The sequence below is a fragment of the Danio rerio genome, chromosome 9, assembly GCF_049306965.1.
Source record: "Danio rerio strain Tuebingen ecotype United States chromosome 9, GRCz12tu, whole genome shotgun sequence".
NCBI lineage: Eukaryota > Metazoa > Chordata > Actinopteri > Cypriniformes > Danionidae > Danio > Danio rerio.
In genome coordinates, this window is record NC_133184.1 from 21,099,167 (window position 1) to 21,120,143 (window position 20,977).

General features: G+C 35.1%; 1 protein-coding gene across 4 annotated transcripts; it reads left to right on the forward strand.

Annotated features, from left to right (window-relative positions):
- The first annotated feature begins 71 nt into the window (after positions 1 to 71).
- si:ch211-140m22.7 lies at positions 72 to 20,603 on the forward strand. 4 transcript variants are annotated; one of them, NM_001328145.1, is given in 7 exon segments: positions 72 to 217; positions 560 to 619; positions 1,526 to 1,628; positions 6,557 to 7,555; positions 14,705 to 14,768; positions 14,854 to 14,978; positions 20,297 to 20,599. In NM_001328145.1, coding segments are annotated over 6 exon segments (1,368 nt in total). In that variant the 5' UTR covers positions 72 to 217; positions 560 to 574; the 3' UTR covers positions 20,329 to 20,599.
- Positions 20,604 to 20,977: the final 374 nt, after the last annotated feature.

Below are 20,977 nucleotides of genomic sequence, written 5' to 3' on the forward strand. Positions count from 1 at the left end.
CCAAATTCTGAATGAACATGATTAGAGTCATTTGAGTTGATGTTCAGGAGGAGGAGGGGGTGTGTTCGTTATTATGCAAGGGCGGTACTTTAATGTGCTTCTGTGCAACATACTTGTCAGTTTACACGTTTTTACTTTTCTGCAATCTTTTTTGGGATTTTAAACTGTCGTTTGTTGCAATTTCTCAAAGTAGTTTTGATTTGAAGATTTTAGTCAGGTAACTTTTTATTAGTATCATTGATATATGGACAAAAATACAATCAAGATGATTTTCATAAGCAGCTATGTGACTTTTCTGTTTTATTATTATTGCTATTTATCATGTATATAAGAAACATTAATGTGCTAACGTGAGCTAGCTTTACGTTACTCTATGCAAATTCTCTATTTCTGTGCTGTTTGCTGTATAAATAACAATTCCGAGGTAAATGTTTCATTATGTAAACTACAGTTTCATATTTCTAAACAGTGGTCGCACGAATTTTATTGACAATGTCAAATATTTATAAATACATAGCTGTCAACAGTGATTCATGCAGCTGTTTTTCTTTCTCAATAGGTTTCTGCAGTAAAGATGGCAGCCTCTTTGCTCAGGGTAGGACGGCTCGGATCTCTCAGGGTAAGTACATTGCTTTTTGCGGAATTTTCGACAAAATGCCTGCACTTTATAACGCATTTACATGTATTATACCACGAAATGTTTCTTCTTTTAACGGAACAAAGCGAAGTATATGAGTGCTTTTGTGAACACGCTAACACAGCTCTAATGTTATCACTGGAGCATTTAATCCACTGACTAGACGCATGAATGCCTCCTTTTGTCCTGTATTGACACGCAGGACATTATTTACATGAAGTATTTCTAATAATAAAATGTGCATTTACTCGGGTATTGATCAGTTATATTGCATTAGAGATTAAATATTCATTTTCTTTAATATTTGATGCTTATTTTATCCCACATTAAAATAGATAGTAAATACTGTTATGTCGTTTAATCCTACCATAGTAAAGTGTATTATAATGTATTTACAAGTCTTTGTTAATGATTGCTAGCATAGTGTGGTATTTAAATCTAATGAACTGCAATAAATACTGTAATATACTGTGGTGTAGTATAATATATTAGTATTATATAATTTGATTATGTTACTAGAGTTACAGCTTTAACAGCGTGTATAGAATTGTCACAACAGATTAGGTGCTTAACTATTGTTTGGTTCAAAACACACAGTATTTACTATAAATTACTATAGTATTTTTTCATGTTTGTTGGTTATATTTTCATAAAGTGTACCTGTAAATTGCCTTATTATATTTGGTTGAGTGTCTCCTGAAAAACCAGTCCTCCCTTGAGAACACTGTGTACTTTTTTGCTGGCATGTTAATTTGACACCACATCAAACCTTTTTGACTTATTATTATTATTATTTTTGCTAAATTAACTGCACTATAGTGTGATTCCAAGTAGGAATTTGTCGTTGTGTTTTGAAATCTAGTTTAAGCTTGGGTATTTTGTTGTCAGTGTATTCAGACGGAGAGCTGGAGTTCCTTCAGTAGAGCTCCTCATGCTGCTGCTTTTAGCTCAAAATCTGGGGACAACAAGAAGTCAAAAAAATCCAACAAAGGTAAATCTTCTTTATACACATCATATCAGTTTTAATATAACATCTGCCTTTAATTTGGGGGCAGAAGGTTTTGTACTTCAGATCTTGATGGAAATTGAGGTTGAAGTAGTTCAGGGGAATGTGGTCTCTGATCCCAGCTGTTGCTTCTGCTGGAATGTGTTTTATTTCCTTCTGTCTAATTGTGTCTTGAAGGTTAAATGACATGCCAGTTAGCATATGAGCACTAAAAGGCAAAGATGTACTACTGCGTATTTTCTTAAGTGTAAAATAAAACAATGACTTTATTATCTAATTTCCTAGCATTGTTTCTGGTCTGCAAGATTCTCAGCCAATAGGTTATGCTTTTAAACTCGCATAAAATGAAAGATAAACAACATGGTGGTCAGTGTTCAGTGCATATTTTGCTATTATGGTGAATTCTGAAAATGCATTAATGGAAAAGAAATATTCGTTGTGAGTCATTTGTTCATTGTAGTGGTCAGTTATACGCTTTAGTGGTCACTAATAAAGAAATGTGTGAATCTCGAATGCAGTGAATGACCAATTTCAGACAAGTAATCTGATATTTTAAGCATGTAATAAGGTAATATAATAATGATACGTTTGTGCAGAATACAGTGTATTTGAAATAGGTGAAATTGGAAATATATCTATATATATATCCAATCAGGACTTTTGCAGCCAATACTGAGTACCGGTTCTGATGCCTCAAGCTTTATATAACTTTTTCATTTGCATAGGCATATTTTCCCTATATGTATGAGAACTCTGCTTACCTAAGAAAGTAAATAAAAGATGTTGTATACATTTAATGGTCAGAAGCAGCTTTAAAAATAATAATAAAAAAATACTAACGATACAATTTAGAAACATGTATATTTATTATATATATATATATATATATATATATATATATATAATAGGCCTGTCACAAATGATCAATATATTGACTTAACCTGCAATACAGCTCAATAATGTTTGGTGTTGCTATATATATTCTCAAATAACGTTAAAGCCATTTCATTCTACCTCACCATTTTCAAAGTTAATAATTGGACATATACTTGATAGGATACACGATAAGATTTTACTTTTTTAACATCAAATTACGGAATCTAAATAACCTTAAAATCTAAAGGACCCTATCATACACCTGGCGCAATAAAGCGCAAGACGTGTTTGGTGTAATGCGTTGATATTTTCAGACCAGCGCAACTCTATCTTTCACGTTTTGTGCCACGTTATTTAAATAGCAAATCCATTGCACCACTTTGTAGACTCATGTGTGCTGGTCTAAAAAGAAGGTGTGTTAAGGCGCATTGTTGGCACGTTACTATTTTGAGGAACTAAAATAGACTGTGCAATAGACCAGCTGAAAGCAGGTCTAAAGTCCAGAGCAGAACGCGTTAGTTGTGCGCCTTAAACGCAAACATTGCTGTAAACATGAACAGCAATAGACAATTATCTTTACAAATGAAAAAGAATTAAAGGATTCAAATATTACAAAAATTATCACTTTCTACATAAATATAAAAACCACTGCCTTCATGCCTTCTTCATCTCTGGGGAATTTTTTTAGTTTATTCATGACTATTAGCTATTGTATGATATTCTTATTAGTAGTATTTTTAATTTTATGCATATTTATGTTTGTTTAATTAAAAACAAGCTTCGATTTGTCCATCTGTCCATATGGGGTATAGGACGTGTGTTTGGATTATAGGTGGGCATAGATTATTTTTTTTTGTCTGGATTAATCTCACTGTAATTTCGGAATTAATATTGATTAATCTAGATTAAAATGGCTCATTTGAATTCTGCTGAAGGCGTTCAGAATATGTGTGCTACCCAAGTAATAAGTCTTTGAAATTAGGTTTCTCAAGTCAGGTTTCGCATTAGACCAGGGGCTCATCTCCGGTTTCCAAAATGCATCACAAACAGCTTTAGAAACTGTTCTACTATGATAATTGGTAATAAATATATGTTCAATAAGATGTAGTTGTGTTTACTAACTGTTTATTCAGTTAAACATGAATTTTGAACTGTAGGCCTACATAAGCTCCAAACAACGATATATATATATATATATATATATATATATATATATATATATATATATATATATATTTTTTTTTTTTTTTTTTTTTTTTTTTTATCACCTTAATCCAACTAGAGTTACTAAACAGAAATGGAAAATGGAATTAAGACATGAGGAGTATGCATATATTAGTGGCATTATTGAAGTAAACACCGTAATCAAACTATAACCATCATGGAGGACTTTTCCCCATGTTTTCCGACAAGATTTCCACACACGCAGATGTCAGTAAAGGACTGCACACACACACACACACACACAAACACACACACACACACACACACACATTGCGAAATGCGGAAGTATTTTTTCTTTCCATTTGGCATGCGTTGATAAATTCCTCAACACTCTAACCAGTACTCCTTATTTGCGTCTAATACCACAATTTGTCATGGCGGCATGAATGAAATGTTCATGATTAAAGTAAAACTGCTGAACTAGAGTTAAAGTCAGGCATCTTGCTGATTTGATTCAGAAGGGAACTTTTTTTGCCAGATGGCTCACCGGTCAGGTATACATCTGCGGTAAAATATCAAGGTGAAAATCACCATAGCTTGCGTAGAATGGACCCAGCTCCCAACCCAACTTTGAGATTAGATTTACGGAGATATTTTTTTTATCACAGCAACGTTAACGTCGATAACGGCACACCACTAGTTTGGATATATAACTCTGTTTACTGCCCACATTTCGTTATTATTGTTCATTCTGCTGGAAATTAGAACTGAATTTGAATTAGTTTTGAATCAAATCTTTGCGCTAAACAAACTAAATTAACTATGTAAACTAATGGATGGTTTGCGTTTTCACCATTTTCTTATCCACAAAAGTGGAGAAAAAGAGAGATGTCGAATGGAGGAGGATCATTCTTTATCCTTGCGCTGCAGATGGTCTGTTTAACTGTTATATCGGTAGTGAAACGTTCTGTTTTTCCACTTACAAAGTCCGCCATGTAAATGGCAGATGCGCCATGGTGCGACACAACTGACTCTTGAATGGAATGGTTGATGAGGCTCTGATTGGTTTATGCTCAAAACACGCCCATAATTCATAAAACGCATAACATTCTTAAAACACACCCATAACTAAGAGAATAAGCACGACCCTGTTAGACCATGCGCAGCGGCGCAAAATGTATTTTGTCCATCCTTAAAATAGCAAAAGTAGATTTGTACACCCCCTTTATGCTTTTGTGCCCTGCACTTTAGACTTTGCATCTAGATCGTTTAAATAGAGCCCAAAGTCTTTCTCCCTTAAATGTGTTAATGGCTATTTTCATTATTTTGCTTTATTATGCATAATATCCTTTATTGCATCCATTTCTGTGACAATATATCGCACAACAAAAATTTTTTATCGTGACAGGTCTAATATATATATATATATATATATATATATATATATATATATATATATATATATATATATATATATATATATATATATATATATATATATATACACATGCATACATATACATGATCTTTTTTTTATAAATTATAATGATATATAATTTTAATAATATAACAAATACTATAATTTTGTTTTATAAAAGGTTGTCATATCCAATATTGTATGACTATATTTCAGAAACGGGTAAATTGTCAACATTAGAATTTTGTGCAGACATTTGGAATTGACTGGCTGCATACAAAATTAAAGAATTGGAGCAGAATTTCCTCAAATCGATGTACCAGCATCATTTTTGTAGAAACATCATATCATTTCTGGATAATTGATCACATTTAAAAATTCCTGGTATTGCACCAGAAAAAAAATAACTTTATGAAACAGAAATTAATTTCCATGTGCAGCAAAAAATCTGCTTTTTTCTGCTTTTTTTATTTAAAAGTTGATTATTGAATGTGTGAGATTAAACTTAAAATGTAATTTTACGTAAGAAAATAAGAGTTGTATTGCATGGTACCAACTGACTAACAATTAATATTGGTAATTAATATAAAACCATATAACAGACACAAATGCATGTTTTTTCTAAGATTAGGATGTTGTCGCAATTTAAAGGAAACTATTAAACTTTTAATATTCTGTGTTCTCTGATAGTGGAAGGCTTTAGAAAAGCCTTGTGTGGTGTTTACTGGCAGATATTCTTTGTAAGCACATGCTAGTGCTATATGTGGATGTCCTCACTTCCTATATAGGTCACCTTGACCTTTGGAGTTAAAGAATGTATTGCGTGAAGCCACTGCTTCTGTTCTTTCTGGAGACTCTGCTGAAGCCAAAAATCCAAGAAATTATTTAACAAACTTTGAATTGAACATAGTTACATAAATATGAAAACACATGTTCTAAAACTCACAAATTATTAACAATGTTAATATTAGGATCTGTATTTGTATTAATTGTAATGTTCATGTGCTGGTACCATGTTTGATTCCCATATTTTGTGTAACAATAGTGTCATCTACTTTAGGAGAGTTATTGGCTATAAAAGTCATGGTAAAATATAAGAATAATATGAATATAGCTACAACAATTACGGAATTGTGCATTTTGTTATATGTTATGATTTTCCATTATTACAAAGATATTTAATGTGCAATATTTTTACCAACAGATTTTAATTAAAAGATAGATAACTGAATGAAGAATGTTTAGCTTTTTTCCTGCCAAGGCTATTTTATTAGCCACCATTTAGATTTGACATGCATAAGTGAGCTCATAAGGTGTTCAAAGCTCGACCACCTCGCCACTCTAACTGGGTAAGTTATTTTGCTGGATGAATTTAACAGTCTCCATGAACCCTGATAATGCATAAGATAAATCGAATTATTACATTTTTATGTTTGCCCTCCTTCCTCCATCATAGAAAAAGCAGCATCAAAAACGTACTTCGATATAGAGAAACTTATCCAGCACAAATCCTTTGTGGAGTTCCCCAAGAAGGAGGTTGCAGCTTCTGTTGCTGCTGCCTCTACAGAAGCATCTGCTGCTGCCCCTGCACCTGAACCAGTCCTGACTGCCACTGCAGCTCAAACTGCTGCCCCTGCACCCGAAGCCATTTCTCCTGTTGAAGCCATTTCTCCTGTTGAAGCCATTTCCCCTGTTGCTGAAGAAATTGCACCCGCTGCCCCTGTAGTTGAAGCCGCTACACCAGTTGAAGCCGCTACCCCTGTAGTTGAAGCCGCTGCACCAGTTGAAGCTGCTGCTCCAGTTGTTGAAGCCGCTACACCAGTTGAAGCAGCTGCCCCTGTAGTTGAAGCCGCTGCCCCTGTAGTTGAAGCCTCTGCGCCAGTTGAAGCTGATGCCCCTGTAGTTGAAGCTGCTGCGCCAGTTGAAGCTGATGCCCCTGTAGTTGAAGCTGCTGCGCCAGTTGAAACTGATGCCCCTGTAGTTGAAGCTGCTGTGCAAGTTGAAGCCCAAGTTGAAGCCACTGCACCAGTTGAAGCCGCTGCACCAGTTGAAGCCCAAGTTGAAGCCACTGCACCAGTTGAAGCCCAAGTTGAAGCCACTGCACCAGTTGAAGCCGCTGCACCAGTTGAAGCCGCTGCGCCAGTTGAAGCCCAAGTTGAAGCCGCTGCACCAGTTAAAGCTGCTACGCCAGTTGAAGCTTCTGCTTTTGCAGTTGAAGCCACCCCTGTAGATGAAGCTCCTGTCTCAGAAGCAGTTGTTGAAGCTGTCAGTGAAGAGGTTGCAGAAGCTGTGGCAGAAGCTGCCCCAGTTGCAGAGGCCATCATTGAAGTAGTTGCAGAAGCAGCCCCCATTGAGCCGGTTGCAGATGCAGCTCCTTCTGAAGAGCTGGTAGATTCTGCTCCTGTGATCACAGATGCTGCTGAAGCTCCAACAGAAGTTGTGGAGACGCCTGAGGGTACACACTATATCCCCTATAACCCCCCTTCACATAATGGGATACAGCAGTGTTTTTTCTTTTTTTGTTTTCGGGTTTAATACATACACATTTGTAATGTTAACGGTAAAGGTGTAATCTCAGATTTAGTTAAGTTTTATATACCTGTACCTTCTTCATTTCACAGTCACATTATTATGTGTCATGTTCTCGTGTCATTGCAAATGTCTAGCATACATGCAAAGAACATTTAGGGGTGAAACGGTTCATTAAAAACGATACTTACAGTTCAGTATGCATACGTACCATCTCTAAACATGTAAATAATAACTGTTTTTTAATAACTTTGTTTATATTAGTGTAGCAGTTCATTATGCAACATTTTGTTAGCAATCTGCCTAGCAGATGATTAATTATTAGAGATGTTTCTCAAAATCCTAGAGCTCTATTTTAATGATCTAAGAACTGGATCTAAATCACATGGTGCACTTGAGGTGTGTCAGAATAAAATTTTTTGCTATTTTAAGAATGGGAAAAACTATTGGTGTGCCTAGCGCATCGTCTAAAAGAGTTATTCTTATTCTCTTAATGAGTTATGGGTGTATTATACCAATAAGAAACTCATCCCCTATTATCTTTAAAAGGGAATTGTGGTTGGACCATGTTGGATTCACTATTTACATGGCGGACTTTGTAAGCGTAAAACTTTTTTAACTAATGCACAATTTGAATAACAAACAAACAAACAAAAAACTGCATCATTGACTTTAGACCAGATTTTAGTTAGTCAGTGGCTTTTAGTGTGTCTAAAAAGCACTGTGGAGAGCACTACAGTGTCCGGAAATTGCCACTGAGAGCCTGTAAACAGAAACTTGCAATGATTCTTCTTATTAGTCCACTGCTTTGAAGCTGACACTGATGAGCGAAGCTGATTGTAAAAGTTGAAGTTATTTAAACTTGACATGGCATTCAACACTCATTTAACCATTGATGTGTTATGATGTGTATGACATTGATTGTAATAATTAAAGTAAGTACTGGATAATTAAACCTGTTTATTTGTATATAAGGCGATGCAGTTGCACAGTAGGTAGTGCTGTCACCTCACAGCAAGAAGGTCGCTGGTTCAATCCTCATGCGTCGGCGTTTCTGTGAGGAGTTTGCATGTTCTCCCTGCGTTCGCATGGGTTTACTCCGGGTGCTCCGGTTTCCCCCACAGTCCAAAGACATGCGGTGTGTGGATGTTTCCCAGAAATGGGTTGCGGCTGGAAGGGCATCCTTGCATAAAAATGTGCTGGATAAGTTGGTGGTTCATTCCACTGTGGCGACCCCAGATTAATAAAGGGACTATGCCGACAAGAAAATGAATGAATGAATATTTGTATATAATTGCTTCAGCCATAGGCGACGCAGTGGCGCAGTAGGTAGTGCTGTTGCCTCACAGCAAGAAGGTCACTGGTTCGAGCCTCCGCTGGGTCAATTGGCGTTTCTGTGTGGAGCTTGCATTCGCGTCGGTTTCCTTCGGGTGCTCCGGTTTCCCCCTTAGTCCAAAGACATGCGGTACAGGTGAATTGGGTAGGCTAAATTGTCTGTAGTGTACGAGTGTGAATGAGTGTGTATGGATGTTTCCCCGAGATGGGTTGCAGCTGGAAGGGCATCTGCTGCGTAAAACGTGCTGGATAAGTTGGCGGTTCATTTAGCTGTGGCGACCCCGGATTAAAAAAGGGACTAAACCGAAAAGAAAATGAATGCTACAGCCATTCTAAACCTTTTAAACTTACTGTAATTGAGTAATTAAATTACTGAACTGTATAAGCTGAACTGTAACAAATAGCGGTATCAAAATGCTGATACAAAATCGGACATTAAGAAACCGTTACACCCTTAATGGGTTCATAACATCATGCAGAAATGTAGACCTATTGAAGGCTATATTCATTTTCTCAGCTGGGGTATAGAGACAACTTTTGTCCTGATGGTTTTTAATTAAGAGTAATTTCAATTATTGCCTTGGTTTTCAGTCAATGAATATAGCCAATCTCCCCATCCGTCATCTGTCTTTGAGCATGTCTATTATATATGTTTGTTTGTAACTTTCTTTTTTTTTTAATCCTGTAAGTTATGCAATGCATGTTCTTTACTGCAAAACTTCAGTTATATTTATTTCTGTTTCTTTATCTCTCATGTGTTTTGGTCTTCATCTGTACTGTTCATTCACTTATTCATCATTTCATATGTTGACCTTGTGTGCTTCTCCTGTCTTCCATTTTATTCTTTCACTGACATCTTTTGTCTTCATTTAGTCTTTGTATTCATTCCTTATGTGTTTCTCAGTGAGTAATTGTATTTACCAGGGCTGTCAATTTAACAGATTTAGTACAAAGAGAAAAGAGCCTTGGGTGCTTTTTACACTAGTGTTTTTTCTTTTTTAGTTTGATAAGAAAACACTGCTTTCTCAGACTGGCGTTTTTATTGAATTTCAGAAAAAACAATCTCCGGTTACACTATAGACCTTATTCAATATGTATGGGTGCATGGGCGCCGCCATTACATTCATTCACTTCCATTGATTTTCTGATGTTAAAATCAGCCTGTTATGCTGCTTGATTATTCTTTTTATATTATTAAACTTTTTATGTATAAGCATGAACACACGTATATGTAGGGCAAGTAGTTTGACAATTTTCTGGCATTTATTTTGCATAGTCATTTCTATAGGCAATCATAGGAAATTGAATTGGAAGTTCTTAAACAATCGCAAAAACAAGCATCCTTCCGCCTCGCAGATAAAGGTCAATACAGTGTAAAATGGACAATACTTGACTATCTTACTTGGCATGCCCATATTTTACCAGCATTCATTTTTGCTGTCTGCTGGTTGTTAAATGGTCATATGAGAGTAGCTTGGCGAATTAGGACACAATACAAATGCAGAAAACCAATCAGAGAGCGCTTGTGGATAGCCATGCGGCCACGCCTCAGTTTTTTGCGAATCAGTTCGTCTACCCTGGTTAGTATTGCCAAGGTTTTCAAAACGTTATTGCGGATCAAAGATCCTGGAGTATTATGGAAACCAGGCATAACGTGCATTTTAAAACTAAAATGCGTTAGTGTAAATCAGGAGTTCTCAACTGGTTTGTTTATGGGACCCAAATTTTACATGGTCATCAAGCCATGACCCAAATTTTTAGGAACTACAATACAATTTTAGGAATTATAATTAATTTGTATTTATTTGTTAACATACAAGTAGTGACAGATAAATCATAAGAAAATCACCAAGGCTTACAAATAAACAATATTTTATTTAACAAAATGTATCAAATTATAGAAATATTACAGTAAAGTAAAAACGACAAATACTGTAAACAGTGGTTAGGGTAAGGAAAGGTTCAGTTACCATGAACTAAATTGAACTGTTAATGAAACATGTCTGGTTTCTAAATGTCGTCTTAATTTAAAAGGTTTCATGCTCTCTTGTGAGAGCACCTCACTACATAAGACATATGACTTTAAGTCTTTTTTGTTGTCAATATATGTAAATCCATACTTTACATATTCAGGGTTGTACTTGCGCGTTGACATATTTGTTGCTATAATTAAATTAAATATCCCGTCAAACAGTAGGGTTGTCGTGCACACATTTAAAAAATAAAAAATAAAGTTAAAAATTAAACTTTTGTTGTTTTTTTGACCACACACTCTGTGGTCCCCACCCACTGAAAATGTTGTGGGTCGCAACCCACCAGTTGAGAAACACAGGTGTAAATGACACCTTGTTGTTCAGCAAACAAGCAGACAGAGACTGCTGAAGAAATCAATTTAGGTGTCGGAAATGCATCTTTCAGGAGATCAGTCAGAAAATATACATCATAAAACAAGTCTGTCTTTGTATTTTTAGGTGAACCTAGGCCAAATATAACCAAATGCACCAAAAAAGAAAGAAGAAATATGTAATCATTTTACAACTCAAAAAAAAAAAAAAGTTTTCATCTATAAATCTGTAAATCTCATTGTTAAAACGTATGATGAATTACAAGTGCTAAAGCTAATTGCTAATAATATTTAAAGTGCTAATAATTCATGCAACGATTTTACTTGTGCAATTTAAAGGCCTAATGAGCTTAACCAGGCTAGTTAGGGTATTTAGACAAGGCATTGGACAACAGTGGCTCATTCATTAATAAAGAGACTACTAATATTGACCATAGCGGTAAAAAAAAAAAAAAAAAAAWTATATATATATATATATATATATATATATATATATATATATATATATATATATATATATATATATATATATATATTACAGCCAACTTAAAAGGAATAATACTTTGCTCAAAATACAAATATAATAGGAAATACTGTGAAAAATCATATTAATAAATCAATGTTTACCCTTGCTCTGTTAAACATCACTTGAGAATATATATGAAATAAAATATACAAAAAATCCATAAATCAAAGCAATATAGTGACTTTTAAATCAAATTTTTTAATGAATCGTTCAGTGCTTAATCTCACCTCTTATAAAGCAGGCAATATGGTAAAGGAGATTGAGTAAGTGTTCTGTGCTTAATCTATCACGAAAATTGTTCATGAATCAGTCTACAATATAATAAAAATATTTAACGAGTTATCTGACAGCCCTGTTATTTACAATTGTACTATTTTGCCTCAACAGTTTTTCATCCCAACCCCCCATCTGTAAAGATAAAGCTACGTTTGTCATGTTTTTTTACAGTTAATGAAAAGTGTCACTGTCAGAACTATCAGATGTTGGCGTTTCTTTTCTTTTATTGTTAAATATACTGTATAAATTTAAAATCCTCACCACGAGAGCACTGATGTGAGCACATATGCACTTTTATGTCTTTTAAATAGCACAATTGTAACTGCACTTTAACCTCGTCTTTCTTTCCCCTTGCTCTTTCCTCACCCAAATGCACTTTTTGTTCTGTCACTGTCTCACTTTTCTTCCCAGGGGGTCGCATGATATCAGTATAATCAACCTGTTATCCTCTTATCTTTACCTGTGTACTGTGGTTTATATGTGAAATATGAAATGTCCTCCGTTCCTTACCAGCTTTTCCAATGTGGTGTACGGTGCATTGAGTGAGATTTGAGTTTGCACTGTTTGCTGTATGTGGAATGGAAGCAACGGTTTATTAAAAGATGCAAAATTGTATGACTGCTCAAATTAATAGTCACTAGCTATATTTCCATCCACCTTTTTTATGTGCATTTTGGAATATCGCATCAAAAATCCTTAATGGAAACACCATATATTTTGAAAATATCCATAAAAAAAGTGTATTAGGATATTTTCGTAGAAGTCTATTAGGACATTTATTTATCAGATAAATGTGCATTAACTTCAAATTCGCCCCTAAGAAATGAGACACCATGGCTGCATTTGAAATCACATACTTCCATAATTTATAATGCACTTAAAAACTGTGCAAGCTGAATAGCATGTCCAAATGGGGTATATGAACATGGACTTTTAATTTCAGTCCACCAGCCCCAGGGCTTCCGGTGAATTGTCATCCCATACAAAATCACAGCGTTTAAGATCTGATTTCTTTTTTTTTTTTTTAAACTGCGATCTTCACTGTCTGGCCAAGATGAAATATAAAGTGTATCAGACCAACAAGTAGCACTGCATTAATCCAGCGGTTTCCAACAGGTTGGTCCCGGCCCACAAGGGGGCCTCAGCAAGCTCTGTGGGGGTTCGTGTCATATATAAAAAAAAAAAATTTGCAGTGAACAGGAGAATGATCTTAGTTCATTTTATCCCCTGGCTGACCAAAAAAAAAATTTGACAAATTTGTAATTCGTACTCCACAAAAAATGTGTTACCAATTCCCCTTTAGCAGCTACTGGTAATGACCCAAGCATAGTAGACCCGGGTGACATTTCGGGTCACAGCACTTGCACTACTGGAAACACCAAGATCGTTACCCGAGCAATTTTTATTTTTTCTCAAAGCAAAGAGTCCCTGACCCAGCCACAGTGCATTATCTGCACCAAAGTTTTTGCTGACGAATGCAAGAGACCGTCCAAACTAATAAGACATTTGCAGACCACTCATCCCCAATACAGCATGGTGTACCCAATACAAATGGCCTACTGATGTTTTGCTTTTATATTTTACATAAGGCTATTATTTATGCATAAACATATCTAGACATAGTAATAAACAAATCGTCTTTTTTTGTCATACCTACTGCTTACTGTGATGTGAAAAAACCTTATATTTGTGCATCTCCTTATTCGGGTGTGCAATCATGTAGCTAGTGTATTTTGTAAAATTTGCGTACCTCTTCATTTTAAGTGTGGTCCTGGAAAATCTCAGTTTCAAAGGCTATCTAGCCCTGCTCCTTTGGGGCTTAACCTTGTGGGTTAAGGGGTAGAATTGGGATTGGGTCTTACTAAATAAATTCCAGGAATCACATCAAAAAAGTCATGTGATTTTCTTTTAAGAGATCAAGAGATAACAAAAATGGTCATTTTGGGATAGCATTATTAGACAAGTCAAAGGACTGACCACATTGTAAAACCTCTGATATGTTGATTTGGTCATTTAAAAATCCCTCAGCCAAAGTCCATCATCAAAGTTCAGTATTATTACCTCCCAGAACTGTTGAGCATCTGGGCTCCCAAAGAGTGTCTTGCGTCTCTAAACACCATAGCGCGCTAGTTGCATTTCATCTTTATCTTTTGAGGTGCAGAAGATAAGATTTTTCGTGCCGTTTTATCATGTAGTTACTATTTTATCCTTTTTGATGCTGATTTGTTCGCAAATGTTTATGCGATACTTCAGTTTAAATCTAATTTGCATCTTTGGATGGAAACATAGCTACTGTTTGATGTCCATGTGTGTCTGGGATGGTAGTACACAATGGCCCATTTCTTTTAAGAGATGAAATTCTTCCATTTCATTTCAGTGTAAATGCAACCTCCGTTCTAGATACTCACCGCCTGAGCTGTTCTCTTTAGTTCACTAGATCTAGTCTTCACACCAGGCACTTTTGTCATGCATGAGGGTTAAAGAAGACTGATTTCTTTCAGAGATCAAGGATTCTGGCATCCGTATGCATGTCTGTTATTTGTAGATATTATTAGACATAGTTAATAATTTGCTATGTTTCCTGTGATTGTCAGCTGGATTGGACCCCATTCAGAAACTTTTCCTCGATTCTATTCGAGCGTACTCATCACAAACCGGGTACATGGTGTTTCACTATCATCCTCTCATGGTTTGATTAACCGTGCAATATAATCAGGCTTATAATGACTTTGTGTTTTCTCAGTGCTGCTGGAGGTCTAGTCGATGCAGGTCCAGAGTATCAGAAGGCTCTCGCTGAGGAAATAGCAAAGCTGCAGCGGTTGTACGGTGGTGGTGATCTGTCTTCCTTTCCAGAATTTAAATTCCCCGGTATGTCAACAGACAATCTCTCTGATCTGTCAGTTGTTTTTTCATTTATGTTTTCATTTGTTTCCATTTCATAAATACATACAGTGGTGGAAGGATAAGGAAAAGTACCATTACTTGGCAAAAACAGTGCAAGTATTCATTTCTTGTCAGCTTAGTCCTTTTATTAATCCGGGGTCGCCATAGCGGAATGAACCGCCAACTTATCCAGCATTTTTTTTTATGCAGCGGCTGCCCTTCCAGCTGCAACCCATCTCTGGGAAACCATAGTGCAAGTAGAATAAGATAAATTTTTCTAAATATTACTCAATGTAAGAGTAAAAAAGTAGCCCTTCTAAAAGTTCTCCCGAGTGATAGTGAGTTTTGAGTACGTTGTGAAAATTATTCCACCTTATACCCTGCAATTTCAAAATTTTCTTATTTTCTTATAAGGGTGTTTCTAAGTGCAAGTAAAATAATTAGCCATGCATGGACGATCAATTTAAAATGCAAGATTAATGTGAGAACAGACTACATTAATTTATTTCACTATAATAAGCAGACAGAAACCAGGTTGATGTGCTTATATATGGAATGAAGTCTGTGTAACCCAAAGAATAAAAAAACTAGCTGTGACGATATGTTAAAGCTTATGTTATGCAATTTGAACCCTGACTAACAAGCTACTGGTGTTCAGCAGTTTTAGTCCTGGTGTCCATTTTAGTCCTCATCCAGTAGACATTCTTTATCTTTAAATCTGTGACACGCAGTCTAAACAGTCAGATTTTTTAATGTTTCACACTGTACATGTTGCTTTCATAAAGTATCTGTCTATCTGCTTTTTTTTTTGCATTGTTTAATTGGTTGGGAATCACAGTACTGAGTCTCGTCCAATTAAACCATGCAGAGAAAAAGTAAACAACATAAAAAGTAGTGACTGCAGGTTGAAGGAAAATGGCACAGTTAAAGTATGAATGATTCATTCATTCATTCATTCATTTTCTTGTCGGCTTAGTCCCTTTATTAATCTGGGGTCCCCACAGCGGAATGAACCACCAACTTTTCCAGCACGTTTTTACGCAGCGAATGCCCTTCCAGCCACAACCCATCTCTGGGAAACATCCACACACACTCATACACACACAAACTCATACACTACGGACAATTTAGCCTACCCAATTCACCTGTACCGCATGTCTTTGGACTGTGGGGGAAACCGGAGCACCCGGAGAAAACCCACGCGAACGCTGGGAGAATATGCAAACTCCACACAACTGAGCCAACTGCGCCAACTGAGCCGAGGCTCGACCCAGCGACCTTCTTGCTGTAAAGCGACTCTGCCACTGCGTCACCTAAAGTATGATACAGAACTAAAAATGTACTGAAGAAATAGACAAGGATAGATGTTCAATAATTTTAGGACAACTTTAATGAAAGGTTTTGATCCATGTCAAATGTTGACTACTGAATATAAAAAAAAACAGAAAAGACTTTTTACCAGGGGCAGACTGAGACAAAAATTCAGCCCTGGCCCTGTAGTCACACCAGCCCACATTACCACACCGACACAACCCCACCCATGGACACGCACATTCACTACTTATATTAGTGTACAGATGGGGAATCAATATAGGCAGTGCAATATCATATGTGATCGATATTTATATATTATATATTAACCCAATACTGAAAAAAAGTGCAAAAACACTATAAAATTTACTATAAATTACCATAGCATTTTTTTCTTGAAGTCATTCACCTGTGATGTGAAAATGTGACCACGATCTCCAACACTGGTGACATTTCCAGGGGGCAAAACTGTGAGATTCGGGAAATGTTCGAGTGACTTCTCATGTATTTTTTGAGCTCTCCTTTTACTGCAGCCGCCTGCTCATCTACAACGCAGTCAAGGCGAGATGGATCTCAAAAAAGCCTATTCTTGCCAAAAATTGATTACTAGAGCCAGACGGAATCTGCGAACATTTTTTGCTATTTCTGCTGACAATTTTGGTAAAAATCTGTGGATTTCTGTGGAAATATTTTGGGAGTATCTCAACTAAACCTTAATATATGAAATAAAAATAATATCTTTTTAACTTTTATTTAATGTTTGAAATGCATATCCAATTAGATTCACTTTATTCGGTAAATAAAGCAAGTTTGTTATATAATATATCTAGTAAAAGACAGAAAATATTACTGTACAAACTGCACTGTACATAAATCAGATGAACATTTTCACATTAGTCAATAATGTTACTGTAATTAATTTTAAAACTGGATTAATATAGATTTACACACATTTACTCAATTAAATAAACCGAATTGATGATGAGCTAAAAATCAGTGGAAAATTCTGAATTCTGCGCGCAGGTGGGCTTGTTGATTACGTCTGCGTAACCTCTGGTTTGGTCAGCCCATCTCGAAAACAGCCGGTCGTCGCCGATTGGGCCAAATGATTAACATTTATTATTAATATTACTATTATCATCATCATCATCATCATAATTTTCACATCTTGCAAGTTGCAAGAGATAAAAGCTGTTTGCATGTAAAAACAATACATATAAAAAAAAACGTTGCTAAACTGACCAGCCCACATTTAAAAAATGATCCGGCCCTTCTGGCATTTGGCCACTGGACTGCAGGCCCACTTACCATTTACGGCCCCCCTCCTCCGCCCACCAGTATGCAACTGATGTCAAAAATATACAGGATTCGTCCCACCAAAATATATATTTTGAATGACTATTCTTGTCGTGCAGTCACATATAGCCACTTGTGGTTTTGTTCCGCTCTTGTTAGAGTTTTCAAAAAAAAGAAAGACATTGAGAATAATAATTGGCAGTAAAGTCACTAAAGTTACCCAAACTGCTTTCTGATGTTCTGTTAAACCATTGGTTAAGCAATAATTGGTTGGGACAGTTTAATAATTATAATTATTATGTCTGTTATTTGTAGTATTTTCATAGCAATTTAAACTACCCCTTCAATAAGTACAGCAAGAACCAAAAAGCTTGAGTTTTGAAAGCATGTACTCTGTGGAAGAATAATGGAGTGTGTGTCTGATGCTCGGTCATACACACAACCGCCACAGATATATTTCAGTAGCTATGTGATGCGATAAACGTCCTGATTTGCATTAGCACTTGTAACAGGTAATGCTTGAAGTATATTTGTCATGTCTATTGTGCTTAGATGCATCAATTACATCAGGTTTTCACTTTTTTCTTATGCTTGAATGTTAAAATGGCCCTCATATGAGTTTACAGTCACTGCATGGCTGACCTCTATATGTTTATGTACCTTATAAACAGTGGTGGAAAGAGTACTGACAAATCATACTCATGTAAAAGTACCATTACTTGCCTAAAAATGTAGTCAAGTTGAGTAAAAGTATCTAATACTCAAAGTAAGAGTAAAAAGTAGCACTTTTAAAAGTACTCAAGAGTAGTGAGTACGCTGTTAAAAGCTGATGCATGATACATGTAATTTGTGCATGTGTGTGTGAACGTAACATTCTGTAGAGCAGTGGTTCTTAAACTGTGGTACGTGTACCACTAGTGGTACACAGGCTTCGTTCTAGTGGTGCACAGAGGAATTGCTGAATAATTTAAGTAAAAAAAAAATGAACACTTTTAACCTTTTGATGCATACGATAACACTGATGTGATCAGTAAATTGATTTTAATAAGCTAAACCTGTTTTTTTATTTTCAATTTACTAATTTTTGTTATATATTTGAAGCTAATCTCACCATATTTGTAACTGTTGTTGGGGATGTATCCCAAATTTTTATATTACAATACTGAGAGATTTGGGTTAATGACTCGCTATTCTGACACACAAAGCCTACTCTAACACGCAGTAAGCCGATCTAATTTCTAAATTAATTTTGTAAATCCAAATCATATATTTAATACACAAGTTGATGTTTAGAGTTCAAATACATACAAAGATGTCAAAACTTTTTATATATGATTATGATCACATATAGCTTATATTTATGAGGTCCAAAGAACATTTTCAGGTTAAACATTATTTATGTTTTTTTTTTTTTACCTGTAAGCACGGGGCATTGTTAATGTTCAAACTATTTTTAATGTTTAAAGGTTGACAAAGATAAATATTCATAATAATAGGAATTAATCTGCCTTGTTTTTGAACTGTGTAGCTGTAGCTGCTTAATTAGGCCACTGTATTTTAACACTGGTCATTATGGTCATTATTTGGTGAAACAAGTTTAAGAACCACTGCTGTAGAGCATCTAGTTATTGCCCAGCAGGCACAAAATGTCATAAGATGCTATTATTAGGTTAGATTTAGGTTGTGTGATGTCAGGTGGCCAAAATTCAACATCTAGCCTGCGTCTAAGGACAAAGTTATGTTGATGTTCAATAATGACGTTGATATTTGGTCAATTTTAGGTTGTTGGAAACCTAAAGTAACCTGTAGTAATGTGAGTATTTGTAATTAGTTACAAATATAACCACTGCTTATAACCAAGCAGCCAGACTATAACATAAGCAAACCAAAATAATGCTTGAACCAAAATAATAAGCTTTATTAAGAGTTGGAGCAAAAATTAGGAAATTGATTCATTGTTTTACATTAATATTTTGTTCTTTACTTTTTAAAAATGTAAATTTGTATGCTTTAACATGCAACATCTCCATACAAAATATGCAAGCAATCAAATCGAAACAATCACACAACGTGTCAAAGTTACTTTAAAAGCTATTAAAAGCATAATGCTTAACACTTTAAATAAATATAACTGTATTTAGCAGCATATGTCATTTACCCAAGACTGTATTTTGGAAATATACATAATGTGTAAATATAAGTATATGTAAATAAATATATATATATTATATATATATTTTTTTTTCTTTAAATATGAATTAGCATAGACTTTCCCTCTGTGTTATTGTATAGCCTAACAGCTTTATTTTTATTTGTCTAATTAAAATATTTATGATTCATATATAATATTAATATAATCATGTATAATATAACTTAAGTCGTAGTCTGCAACAGAGGGTGAATATCATCTAATAGTTTTAGCTTTATTCTTTAACTTCTGATTTATAAATATTTCTTAAATCATTTCTTAGACGATTGATATTTTTCACAGCACTCTCAGATGTCTCATTAATGCATCGATATGTCAGTTTCATTGCAAAGGTTTCTGCAATGCTTTTTGATGTCAGCCTATAGTAGCTCCATTGGTATTCCTGCTTAATTTTAGGTCTGAAATGCACACTTTGTTTGATGTTGACGTTATTCGAATGTCCTATGGTGCATTTAACTAACCCTTTTTTCTCTTTTTGCATTTACAGAGCCAAAGTTCGATGACGTGTCCGCCAAGTAAAAGTGTGTTCTCCTCTCCCGTGCCTCTGTGAAATTTTATGAGGTCTAGTAAATGCCCTTATATCTGTAAAAGTGAACATTTTGTGAGATTTAGAACATTTTTGAGACTATTTTTGAGAAATTCTAATGTCTAAGGGAAAAAACACAACCTGTTTAATGTTTAACACACAAGTGTATTGCTTAAAGCTGTGAAATAAATGCTTGTCATTTTCCATAATGTATGTCAGGGCGCAAGTATTTGTGGGAAAAGCTAAATAAACTGAGCACTTTTCTGTCTGCTCTCCATGTTTTATTGTTTTGGAAATGGATGTATTAGATTTGAATACAAGTTGTGAAACTTGTGTATATGAAATTTGGCAAATTTCTTGATAGTTTTGTTTTTAAAATTGCTATGAAATGGAGGAAATTTCATGCCATTTTTCATAAATAAATAAACAGTTAAGATGTATATTTAGATTATGAATTTAGCATTTAAGCCACAAATGTTTATTTTAAGGAGTTTTGGATTAATTCAACATAGGGCTGCACGATATTGAAAAAATCTGACATTGCGATATTTATTTTAATGCAATTTAGATCACGATATGAATACAATTTCAGCAGATAGCTTGAATAGCTCTATTTGGAATAAAATCATTAACTTAGATTGT

Excerpts from the sequence above, each read along its gene's own strand:
- si:ch211-140m22.7 (XM_009304638.5), top strand. The coding sequence starts at position 374 with ATGCAAATTCTCTATTTCTGTGCTGTTTGCTGTATAAATAACAATTCC. Across the intron at positions 425-559 it reads GTATAAATAACAATTCCGAG|GTTTCTGCAGTAAAGATGGC; the intron begins GTAAATGTTTCA and ends CTTTCTCAATAG. Across the intron at positions 620-1,525 it reads GACGGCTCGGATCTCTCAGG|TGTATTCAGACGGAGAGCTG; the intron begins GTAAGTACATTG and ends TTTTGTTGTCAG.